This window comes from Mastigoproctus giganteus, chromosome 1 (genome assembly GCF_048544385.1).
Source record: "Mastigoproctus giganteus isolate SK-2022 chromosome 1, ASM4854438v1, whole genome shotgun sequence".
NCBI classification, from domain to species: Eukaryota; Metazoa; Arthropoda; class Arachnida; order Uropygi; family Thelyphonidae; genus Mastigoproctus; species Mastigoproctus giganteus.
The window spans coordinates 167,914,623-167,927,748 of record NC_143575.1 but is presented as its reverse complement, the minus strand read 5'-3'; the positions used below and the strand labels follow the sequence as shown (position 1 = coordinate 167,927,748).

Genomic DNA, 13,126 nt, shown 5'->3' with positions numbered 1-13,126 from the left:
TATTTTACTTCACTTTTGTGCAGTCTTCATTCCATCAATAGTTAAGGTGCCGTCGAGGCTGGGGATTTAACAATGGAATTGAACATTTAGCTGCAGATAGTAGGTGTGAAGATATAATCTGTGGCTTCATCTATTGCCTGTATATATATATATATATATATATATATTGCTCATCCACGGTGACAACTGACTGAAATTCGAACCAAATGGCTTGAGAGAGCTTCCATTTCCTGCAGGGTTAGGCTAATGGTGGTTGTGCAGTGAACAGATCACAAATAATCAGGAAATGATCACTGCCCATGGGATCGTCCATAACAGACCATTCTATGATTGGAAACAGAGTCAGAGAGAATATTGATAGATTAATTGCAGAAGTTTGTCCAGTTAATAACTGTGTTTTTGAATGGGTGCAGCAGTATTAAAAACAGTAAGGTTTTGCTTATCCGGAAAGGTTTCAATCAGTCGGCCATGTCTATCTAATGCCTTGCCGTTTGCATAGCCTGAGGAGACATTCTCCCGGTGTATGAGGTAGTAGGCCTTAATTGGTTTGTTTATTATACTTTGGGGAAGTATATGTTTGACACAGAGGAGTTTATTTGGGAGGTAGAAAGGAAGCCTCCCTTGTAGAACATGTCATTAAAAGACACTCCAGCAAAGAGATAGAGGCATAGTGTTGTATTGAAAATGGAAAATAAATGTTTCTGAACTGGGATGAACTATGTAATGATGAGAAGAATCAGAAATGTAAGTTCTGAACTTTATATTTATTGTTAATATTACTTCTATTTCAGTACTGTTTCATTAGTTAACGAAATACAAGTTTGTTCACTTGCAGAGACAATTTATTGATAGATCTTGGGTTACCTGTGCAAGGAATCATGAATGCATATAATTTAAGTTAATAAAGAACCTTAAAAAAAACTGTTGAGGAATATCCACTGCAACAGTACAACTAATATCGGCGTTAACAAAAAAGTATCGCACGTGGTCTCTGTCTTCTTCCGAAACGAATTTTAAACCTTTCATTTCAAACATAACTTCGGTGTCTTTCTTTTTTTGAAAAGTATTGCGAAAGCAATGAAAGAAAGCAGCAAGCAGCAAAGTACGGAGTTGTTGCCAATGTGATACAGGGGAAAAAAATAATAATAATGCAAGCAACTGTTTCTTGGCATAAAAAACATGACCAAAAGAATTGCAACGGATTGTTTTTGAAAAATGAAAAGATCATACTTCCTTTCTTCAATATGTATTGCATCTACTAACAGAAAAAAAAAAAAGAGGAAATTTATCTATTGCAAGTCACACTGGAAATGGGAAAAGGTAGTGTAAAACTGATAACACTGCAATGCGGATTTGATAAAAAAAAAAAAAAAAAAAAAAAAGTTTGCTTTATTGTAATTGTTTTTATGGAATAATATTGGTATAGCATGTTTTCTGTTTGTATATTTGATCTTCTAATATAGATTACAAGAAAATATTTCTGCTGATAGCTGCATTACAAACTTCTAAAATTGGTGTCTTTGCGCAAGCATTCATAAAATCAAACAACACTAATCCTTTATTGCACAGAAAGTATTGGTATTGTTATTTCTGGAGAAAGGGCTACTGGGGCCACATTGCACCTATCAATAATATGGAGGTCAGGCAGTGACTATAAAACCATGTCAGAGGTGACCATAGAACTGTATCCCTTTTAGGAAGCAGAAAAATTCTGGAAGATTTGCATCATTGCCTATGACAAAGTATAAAGGTTTTGGAAGATTTCGTAGAATACTGAATGAGGCTCTTTGGGCATCAGTGTAAAGCGTACAATCAACGAGGATGTGTTTGATTGAGAAAAGAGTTGCAGTGCTTACACTGCAAGATGGGTGAGGTGACTGTGACCGATTCGTGTTCTAGGAGGACTTCTTCCTTTCTGTTTACATGGAAACTGGAAGCCCATAACTGTGGGTTAGATTTTATTTGAAGGAGCTTGTTCTGCAGTTGAGCTTGCCATAAAAGTGTCCACTGTTCCTTACATACATGTCTTATATAGGATCTATAGTCAATATATGGAAAGTAGTAAACTGACGATGTTATGTTGGAAGATTGTTTTGCTGCATAATCCGCTTTTTCATTCCCTGATATCCCAGTGTGGCCTGGGATCCAACAAAACTTGCTTGTGTTCGTGGATATACACCGGCTGAATTTTTATTGTTTTTATTACAGGATGTGCTTGTGAGAAGGAATTTTGCAAAGCTAAAAGTGCACTCTGTGAGTCTGTATATATTACACTTTTTTTGATGGATATATGGAGAATATTTTCTAAAGCAAGCTTGATGGCAACATAATTCTGCTGTATAACTGCTGCATTCAGTGGGCAGGGAAACAGATATAGTGTTATAGGGAAAGATGGCTGCAGCCCCGACTCCACTTTCAGACTTAAATTCATCAGTGTATACTCTTGTAAAATGTGGATAATTTTGTGTGACCAGTACAGAGCTGCTGTAAGAGAAGAATGATGATATCCAGCTCAGGACCCTAAGTGTGCCAAGCCCATACTTACCAGATGTGAGCCCTGGAGGACTTTAAGATGTATATTCCAGGTTTGTGATAATGTCTGCAATCTGATGCCAGTAGGCTGAACTGCTCTACGTTTATTTCTATAGTGCATTGAGAACTGTGGATCATTAAATATTGGCCTAATGGGGTGAGTAGTTAAGACTTTGAATTTTTGTCGCACAGTTCAGGAGTAACATATTTCTCCTGAGTCTGAGGGGAAGTTTGTGGGCTTCAATATAAAGACTTTGTATTGTTGATGTTCTATAAGCACCTACAGCAATCCTCAGGGCAGAATGTTGAATAGAGTTAAGCCGTGCTAGCATGCTTTCCCTAGCAGAATCATACACCGGGGCACCATAATCAAGGCAAGATCTGATTAGGGCTCTAAACAAGTGAAGTAAGGTTTAACGATCTGCACCCCATGATGTAGAGGAGATAACTCTTAGTAAGTTCATTTTTTCCTGGCAAACAGTCCAAAGGTGTTTGATGTATTCTGAAAAGTTCAATTTATTATCAAAAATCACATCAAGAAGACGAAAGCTATTCACAACAGTGATAGGTTGATTTCTTAAGTGTATTTCCAGATCTGGATGCATCTTTCTTTTGTTACAAAAATGGATGACACTTGATTTCTGATAAGACAGTCGGTAATCATTCTGTGCCATCCATAGTTCAATATTATTAATCTATGTTTGCAGTTGCCTCTCAATAAAGCCCATGTTTTTCGAACTGCAAGAGGCAGTTAGGTCATCAGCATAAAAGTATGAATTTACTGTGTTGGGAATAATTTTGGTCATCTGATTTATACTTACTGCAAACTAGGTTGCACTCAGAACAGAGCCCTGAGGAACTCCTTATATACAGGTAGTTCTCGACTTTACGAGTTAATTCGTTCCAAGCAGACATTCTTAAGCGGGAATTTATTTCCCATAGACATAAAAATAGGGGTTACTTTCTCAACAATGAAATTAGTTAGCTAATTAGTTTATGTTTAAACAATGATTGATTTATCGAAAGAAATGAAAACTTAGACTGTAAAATTAAGCAAATTATAATAATAGAAAAAATTATTTACGACTTACAAATGTTAAGGAATGTTTATTTTTCGTCATCATTGACTAAATGCACACTTGTTGAGCACTCATTAGTGGCTCGGCACTCGGTTTGTTGCACAAGGAGTGGTCTTCTTCAGAAATGCTTCAAGAAGCATTAAGATAATCTAATCCTAATTATAAACTTCACAATTGCATGCATAAGCACACGCAAATTGCAAAAACACAATTCATGTAGAGTAACAAGTTTATGAAGTTTAAAAAAAAAAAAAAAAAGGAATTAAGAGAAGATTCTGAAAATTTATGTTTTTTTATATGATTGAAGATTTCAGTAAAGAGGAAACACATTTCACCATAATAACATAAAAAAACAATTCCAGCTATTGGTATTTTCGCAAACGCAAGAAGATCGAGTTTACTACCCATTTAAAATTGCTTGCAGTAACAGAAAAGCCCAATTAACAGAAAGTGCAAATTGTTTTGTGATCGTGACCTCCAGAAATGTGCTTTAGAAAAATGTCACCAAGGCATTCAAAATTTATTCTTATAACGGAACATATGATAACGATGAAAGTGGAGTGCATTTTAATGATTTGAATTGGTAACTAATACAATTTACAAACCATGCTCATGACCTTTTATATGGCCTTAAGGTCACGAGCGTGACCTTAAAATGACATTCTAGAGAGATAAATAGCTTAGTTATACAGCGAAAATTTCAACTTCCGAGATCTCGAAACGAATTATCAAAAAAACAATGTGCTATTGGGTTCACATTACGATATTTTCATAATACGAGGTGTCTCTGGAAATGATTAATATCATAAAGCAGGGTACACTGTATTGTATAGCTACACACGTGGTTTGGAATGCGGTATTTATGAATGTTTAACATTCATTTTTTGCAATTAATGTTCACATTTTTGATTTTGTTGATACTTGGAGGAAAAAAAAAAAAAAAAAAAAACTCGTAAACCTGGGAACTTGTAAAGCGAGAACTGCCTGTATATGTTTTGGAAAGGACTTGCGGATAGCGAACTTGAAAGGTCCTCTGCTGTAGGAAATTCTGTATGAAGTAAGGTGACCTTTCAGATCCAGGAAATGAAGATCTCTCAGGATACCAAAACACCAAGTGGTGTCAAAGGCTTTCTCTATATCGAGACATGCCATGACGAGATGTTTATTTTGGATAAATGCATTCCAGATATTTGTTTCTTCTTTGATCACGAGATCCAGGGATAAACAATCTGTTACTAGATCTGTTTGAAGTCTGTTGCTTTGAGGATTGAAGTATGGAAGAGAGTATAGATCGAGCCCATTCAGAAATAGATATGCTTGGCATAATTGATGTATCAGTCTGAAGATTGTATAAAATCTTTTAGCAGCATCAGCATATGTATGTTTTGGCATCTGTTGCTATATTTGTTTTCTTGCTTCTGAAAATGACTTTTTTTCTATCTTGTGCTTCTGGATTTTCTTTTCATATTTCCACTGGTCACATGTTTTAGAGAAGGCTGGGTGGTTGGCTTTACAATTAGGGCAGAGTGAGGACTGTGATTTACAATCAGCCTGGGCATGCTCCTTCGAGCATCACCATGACAGACCGTTTGGGAGTGTCCAAATTTCTGACATTTATAACATCTTATTGGGTTTGGAATATATGGCCGAATGCGGCAGTTCAAATACTCTGCTTTCACTGATGAAGGTAGGTTTGGTGAACTAAATGTCAGTATGATGCTGCAAGTTGGGATAAGTTTGCCATCTTTCTTCAGCATAATTCTTTTTGCTTGTGACTTTCTGATCTTGTAATTCATTTACAATTTCCTCCTCTGAGACATTCACTAGGTCCCATTCTAGATTATACCTTGGGAGGTATTGAGTATAGCATATGGTGACACCTTGACTGGAGTTCCACCGAATGTGGCGAGTTTAAGAAGGGACTCAAAGTGTTTGGAGCTGGTGGTCTCAATCAGTAGATTGCCAGATTTAAAACGTCTCACCATTTTCAGGGAACCTGCTGCACTTTCCAGACATTTCTGTATGAGAAATGATGATGGATTGGCCATTTGTGGCTAAAGGAAGGAAACCAAACAACATTAAGTTTCCACAGAAACAGCATTTTTTGACATATTGAAACCATAAAAAAAAAAAAAAAAATTTTTTTTACAGATAAACTTTTCCAATTTAAAAAATAGTGATGGGGATCAAAAGTGAATATCATACTGGGGGAATACTAAATTTCACACATTTATGTGATTTTAATAGTCATTAAAATTTACAAGTTTCTTTTCTTTTTAGTGTATTAAATTTTCCAGTGTGGCAGCTAAGCAGTTATAACCAACCAGATAACACAATTGGGAAAGAGTAAAAATTTTAAGCTCAGAGGTAAAATGGACATCCCTTGTGCCCAACAGTTAGTTCAAAATTTAAAAATGAAAATCATGTACAAAAAGAAGATAAACTTACCTCCTGTTGCTATAGTGATATTTCTCAAATAATGCCCATAAAATGGAAATTCAAATGTCATGGATATTGTCTATTATAAAAGTAAAAAGAGAGCAATTAGTGGTGGTGGGAGTGGAGGTAGAATTCACAGTAAACTCTTTAAAATCCAGCACCCTAGCCCTAAGGGATTGAGAAGTGCTAGATCTTAGAATTCAGAATTTAGGAGAGGTATACCTAGTGGTTGAGCTGTTTTAGAGGAGCATCTCTCAATGAAAATTATGCACTAAAAACAACTGAACTTATATCAATAAACATTTATGACAACTAAAAATAATTAAAATGTAAATAATGATTCAATTTGTTAAAAGTGAACAAATTTGATGATATTAAGAGTAATGACAACGATATTAAGAGAAGGAGACTGGCAGATCTACTTAACAAGTACAGGTCAATGCTGAAAAAAAGCTGTGAGTTAGGGTTGAATTTGAAAGTGTCTGCAATTCTGCCCAGACACGACAGGAGTGAGTATATGATGAGAGCCTTGCCAATCAATTCGGCCCTGGAGAGATTGTGCAAGGCTGAAGGGGTAAAATTTTTCTCAGCCTGGTCTGTGCTTGTTAACAGGAGAGACTCCTTCTACAGGGATGGGATACACTTAAATGGAAAGGGTGCAAGGATATTTGCTAATGCTATTGAGGCAGAGTTAGATGGGTCAGAAAACTACTAGCTTTGGGAGGGGAGATACAAGGACTAATAGATTAACAGTAGACACTGGCAATGGAAAGGATATTTGCTAATATCCTTTGTGCAAGGATATTTGCTAGGATATTTGCAAGTGCAAGGATATTTGCTAATGCTATTGAGGCAGAGTTAGATGGGTCAGAAAACTACTAGCTTTGGGAGGGGAGATACAAAGACTAATAGATTAACAGTAGACACTGGCAGAGGTGAAACTGATTCTTGCACTGCTTCTATTGAAATGAGAAGCAGTTGGAAAGCAAGGTAGTGGGGATTTCCTGGACTGCTGGGAATCATAGTGAAATAAGTAAATATGGGTATTAGGGTAACTAAGAGTAGAAACAGGTGCATATATACTTACATGTACACCAATGCTAGGAGTACAGTTAAACACACAAAATCTAGAGAAGTGCATCCAATTGATGTTGGTGGACAATGCAATGTTAAGTTTGTTTGGTGTGACATAAGCACTGGGAAAGGAAAAATGAGAGGTGTGTGTTATAGGCCTAATGAATCTGATGAGTATAATGAGCAATTGTGGAGAGAAATAGAGTAGGCCAGAAAATCAGAGTGTCTTATAATGGGGAATTTTAATTTTCCAGAGATGGCCTGGAATTTATGGGTTGGTCACACACACTAGCAAGACATTTGTGGATTTATTGGATGATTGCTTTCTACAGCAGCATGTTCGGGAGGCAACTAGATGGAGTAATACTCTTGATCTGATTATCAGCAGTGATTCTTCATGCATTAAGAATCTGCAGATAAAGGAACCACTACGTGGCAGTGATCACATTGTGCTGAAGTAGTATTTATTCAAAGAGGTAACTACAACCAAGGGTAAAGGGAAGGGTTTTTGCTTTTGTAAAAGTGGCTATGGTGGACTGAGATAGTATTTAAATTCTATATGGGGGGGGGGGGGAACCAACTGATGATGTTACAAACAGCAAATTCAAAATGGGAAGCATTCAAAGAAATAATCTTGGAAGCTACTAGGCTTTTCATGCCAACTAAGAAATATTGTTCAAGACTTAGGCCTAAATGGATGTCAGATGAACTAATTGGACACGTGGCAGAGAAGAAAAATGCATGGGATACATATAAATTAACATATGACACAGAAGTCTATGATAGATATAAGCTGGTCTGTAACCAAGTCACAAAAGAAGTTACGTGGGCAAAAGCAGATTACGAGAAATCTTTGGCAAAGGATGCAAAGGGTTCTTTTACTTATGTAAACTCTAGAAGGAAGGGGATGAATCAGATTGGTCCACTTGATATCGATGGCTGAACTGTTGATGATCCTGCTCAGGTAGCTAACAAACTAAATGAGTATTTTGCATCTACATTCACACATGAGGAGTTATTCAGGGAGGGAAATGCCAGAGGTGTATTAAACTCTGGCAGTAAGCTAGATAATCTTGTAATAACTGAGAGTAAAGTGGAGGAGAAATTGTTGAAGATAAACATATCTGCAGATGGGCTGAGAGGTGGCAACTGAAGTTTAACATTGATAAATGCAAAGTATGCTATATCTGGGGTGGATGGGATCTATCCATTAGAAAACAGGGTTTGTGCATTGGGTTGCATTATATCAAAGTTTTTTTGCAACAATTGACTAACTGGTAAAAATAAATTTGTTAAAATTAAAATAATATATACATAACATAAAACAGAAATAAAATAAGATAAAAGCGTTAAAATACAATGAGATAAGTGTTAAAATATAATATAATAAAAACGTTAAAATACATAGTAGCTTTCGAAGAGAAGTGTCTCTTTATAAGCTAATCTGTGAATGGTGTACTTCAGTATATATTGATGGTTACAATAGCACAAGTCAGCTGGGCGTGATCAGGTATCACGAGTCTGGTGTAGGTACAGCAGAATTATGTACACTTGATGATTGCCAGTACTCATCGCACTGCAATAAAGTACATTCTATAATAGGGTGTAAGTATGCTCCCCTCGTGCGATTCATAGCTATTATTGGTGACTACGTGCCATGAGTGCTGGCAGTAATCACGTGAATAGTCAACGATTTCAATATCCCGTTGGGGATCAAGATTGTGCCACTCAACCCAATAATGCTCGGCGACTGCGGAGTGTTCGCAGAGCCACGGCATGCTCAGAAACCCGATCTTTCAATCTTCTACCAGACTCACCTACATAACACCCCCCCACAATCGGGACTCTTAAGACGGTATACGGAATCACTCTGTAGGAAGGAGGAACAGGTATTTTCACCTTAGAAATAATAGATTGTAATTTCCTCCGCAGAAGTTGCACACATTTGATAGGATATTATGACATGGTTACAAAGGAACTGAATGCAAAAAATAATTTTGATATCATATATTTGAATTTCAGGAAAGCTTTTTACACTGTTGTGCATGGAAGACTATTGTACAAATTGGAGCAGAATGATATTACGGGTAAGTTGCTACAATGGATAAAAGGATGGTTGAGTGGGAGAAGACAGAGGGCGGTAATCAATGGGTGCTGTTCTTCGTGGAATAATGTTATTAGTGGAGTCCCACAGGGTTCGGTGTTGGGTCCACTGTTGTTTTGTTTATTTATCAATGATATTGTTGAAGGTATATCAGGCTTAGTGTCGAAGTTTGCAGATGATACAAAGGTTGGCAGGGTTGTTAATGACAGTAATGGCAGCGTACTACTACAACAGGATCTAGAAAATTTGGGCAGATGGGCTAGGAAGTGGCAACTGAAGTTTAATCTTGACAAATGTAAAGTACTACATGTGGGTAGAAGTAACCCCAGAGAAACGTATCAACTGTGTGGTACTACACTTAAGGTGGTATAAAATTAAAGACCTGAGAGTAATTGCACAGTCAGATATGAAGTTTTCTGAGCAATGCAGACAGGCTGCCAGGGAAGGTCATGGGGTTTTGTCAATGATATATAAGAATTTTGCAAGTAGGGAAAAGGAGGCGATTGTCCCTCTGTATAAGGCAATGGGCAGGCCAGGCCTTGAGTACTGCGTATAGGTCTGGAGGTCTCATTTTAGGAAGGATGTAGATTTGCTTGAGCACATACAGAGAAGGGTAACAAGATTGGTGAGGGGAATGAAGGGATCCTCTTACCAAGACAGGCTTAAGTTCTGCAAATTGCAGTGGCTGGAGACTAGGCACCTACGCGGTGATCTGATTGAGGTGTATAAGGCCCTGAATGGGTTGAGCACGCTGAATTCTGATGGGATCCTTCCACTTGTTCAGATAACGAACCTAAGGGGGCATAAATTCAAATTAAGAAAAGATAGATGTGCGGAAAATTGCCTTTAGCCAGCGGGTGGTTAATTGCTGAAACAAACTTCCATCTGTCGTTGTGGAAGTTGAAAATAAATTTAAGGAAGAATTGGACAGGCATTTGGAGGGAATGGTGCGATTTTTTTTGGATGATGCTGCATAAGCTCATACACTTGCTTTCTTACATCACATGCCACTACTACTACTACTACATTGTATATGAAGGAGATGCAAATGTCCAAGGAGGTTATCATCCCCTTGTATAAGGCAATGGTCAGGCCACACCTTGAGTACTATATACAGGTCTGGAGGCCTCATTTTCCGATACGCCCGGATAATAGATGTAGGCGGTAGGAAATAAATTGATTGACATGAGGCGGGTTAGATTTCGTAACAAATTCGTCAGCTTGAAGCTCACATCTATCTATATCATTTTTATTTTAACAAATTTATTTAACCAGTTAGTCGGTAGTCGCAAGAAATTTTGATGATGGGATCTATCTAGTTATATTAAAGGAGGCAGCAAAGGAAGTAAGCAAACCCTTAGCCATAATTATGAGCAATTCCTTGGACTCAGAGAAGGTACCCATGGATCCAAGATGTGCAAATGTTACCCTAATCCACAGAGGAGGATCAAAGGGAGACAAAAGTAATTTATACACCTGTTAGTTTCACTTCTGTTACAGGGAAATTAATGGAGGTACTGGTTAAAGAAGCACTGCAGGATCATCTGGACAAGACTCCAGTTATAACTCGGACACAGCATGGTTTTGTTAAGGGAAGTCTTGTATGAGACCAATTTCATTGGATACTATGATGTAGTCACAAAGGAACTGGATGGAAAGAATAATTTTGATATATATTTGGATCTTAGAAAGGCTTTTGACACTGTTGCACATGGAAGACTGCTACACAAATTGGAGCAGTGTGGCACTGGAGGCAAATTGCTGCTATGGATAAAGGGATGGTTGAGTGGGAGAAGACAGAGTGGTAATCAATGGACACTGCTCTTCCCGGACTAACGTTATTAGTGGAGTCCTCGAGGGTTCAGTATTGGGTCCATTGCTCTTTTCTGTATTCATTAATGATATTGATGATGGTATATCATCAATATCATTAATGAATTTAACAATACAAAGGTCGGCAGGGTTGTTAATGGCACTAATGACAGTACGTTGCTGTACCAGGATCTTGAAAAGTTGAGCAGATGGGCTGAGAGGTGGCAACTGAAGTTTTACATTGATAACTGTAAAGTACTGCATATGGGAAGCTGTTGTTGTTATTTCGTTTTTAGGAGCATTAGCAACTAAGACCATATTGCTCCGGGATATGCGGTGGTTATTCCCTGACCTCTCCGCATCCTCCGTATTTGGTGGTGACGGGCTCGAACCCCTGTCTAATCAAGAAGCGTGTGCAACACACTGCTGCTCCTTCCCACCTGGCTACGGAGGCGCCGATATGGGAAGCAGTTGATACATTACTCAGGAGTAATGTATCAACTGTGTGGTACTACACTGGCAGTAGTAGAGAGTGACAGTGGTAGATGGGGTAATTGTGCAGGCAGATATGAAGTTTTCTGAGCAGTGCAGACCATCTGCAAGAGTAACTCATGGTGTGTTGTTAATGATATACAGGAATTTTTCTAGCAGGGATAAGGAGGTAATCATCCCCTTGTATAAGGCAATGGTCAGGCCACACCTTGAGTACTATATACAGGTCTGGAGGCCTCATTTTAAGAAGGATGTAGAGCTGTTGGAATGAGTACAGAGACGGGCAACAAGATAAGTGAATATAACAAAGGGTTGCTCTTATGAAGAAAGGCTTAAGTTTTACAAATTACAGCATCTGGAAACTAGGCACCTGCGAGGTGATCTGATTGAGGTGTTTAAAGCCTTGAATGGTTTGAGCATGCTCAATGCTGATGGGTTTCTTCCTCTTGCTCAGAATAATCACCTGAGAGGGCATAAATTCAAATTGAGGAAGTACAATTGTAGGATGGATGTGCGGAAGTTTGCCTTTTGCCAGCAGGTGGTTGATTGCTGGAACAAACTTCCATCTGTCGTTGTAGAAGTTGATAGCTTAAATAGATTCAAGGCAGACAAAACATTTGGAACGAGTGGATAGGTTAAATGATAAGGGTTTTTTTTTTGGCTAATGCTGTGTCAGTTTGCTTTCTTGCATCATAATGGTCAGGAGTCAAATAGCACAAAAAAAAGACTCCTCCAAACATCTGGGATTTTTGCCACTGGAGCAGCCCCTCTTCACATCCCAAGGCCTCACCATCCCTTAGGTCAAATGTGGGATGCTGGCATACTGCAGATAGCTTCCTGCCTGGTCAAATGCTTCAGGCAGCACAAGCCCTAGATGCTAATCTGTAAAGCTTTGTAGAGCATCGCAAATATAGGAGGACTATCCTTGTAGAAATTATGTGATTGTGATTTTTCTATCATTGTGCAATGTTCAAACCTTACTGAAAACTTGATTAGGTATACCTCCTAAAGAGTGCTTAAAACTGTAGGTAGGGTATCTGCCTTGTCATTAGTTACTCTGCAAATGAATTAATTGGAATCTGTGCACATGCAAGAGCTTATCTCTCTCTTTTTAACTGTAATTGTATATTGTTTCTGAACACACATATTTTAATAGATATCTCTGTATTGTTTTGCATTATTAGGTATTCATAATAACAGGCAATGATATGCTTGTCATAAAACTTGTAGAACAGCGTTTCTCAAATGGGGCACTTCACAGAACCTGGGGTTCCATGAATGATTGACATGAACTCATGATTGAAAAATCAATGCTAAGACACCAGACTAAATCGATCCAAAATCCGCCAACCCACACTGGATCAGCATGGCAGATTACGGTTCATGGCTTCACAACAAAAACTGACCACAGTCCCTGGAGGCTTGTGAGGTACTACTTACAGCAGCAGGAAACTAGCTCACTGGCAGAGTATGCTAAGAATCACCAGGCTCAATTAGGCTGCCTTTGGACTTTAGAATGCTCAACATTCAGGTGTGAGTCTGTATGAATACAGACTCACATCTAGAGCTATTACAGGAGCTGGAAAACATCAAT

The 13,126-nt window shown here is 38.0% G+C and overlaps 1 protein-coding gene across 1 annotated transcript in view; it reads right to left on the bottom strand.

The window, feature by feature from the left end:
• The window catches only part of l(1)G0289 (plexin domain containing lethal (1) G0289), a 203,430-nt gene that overhangs the window by 138,103 nt on the left and 52,201 nt on the right, over positions 1-13,126 (bottom strand). Inside the window, exon 4 of the mRNA XM_090374888.1 lies at positions 6,060-6,129. Coding sequence (XP_090231014.1) covers positions 6,060-6,129 — 70 coding nt within the window. The remainder of the gene's footprint in view (positions 1-6,059; positions 6,130-13,126) is intronic.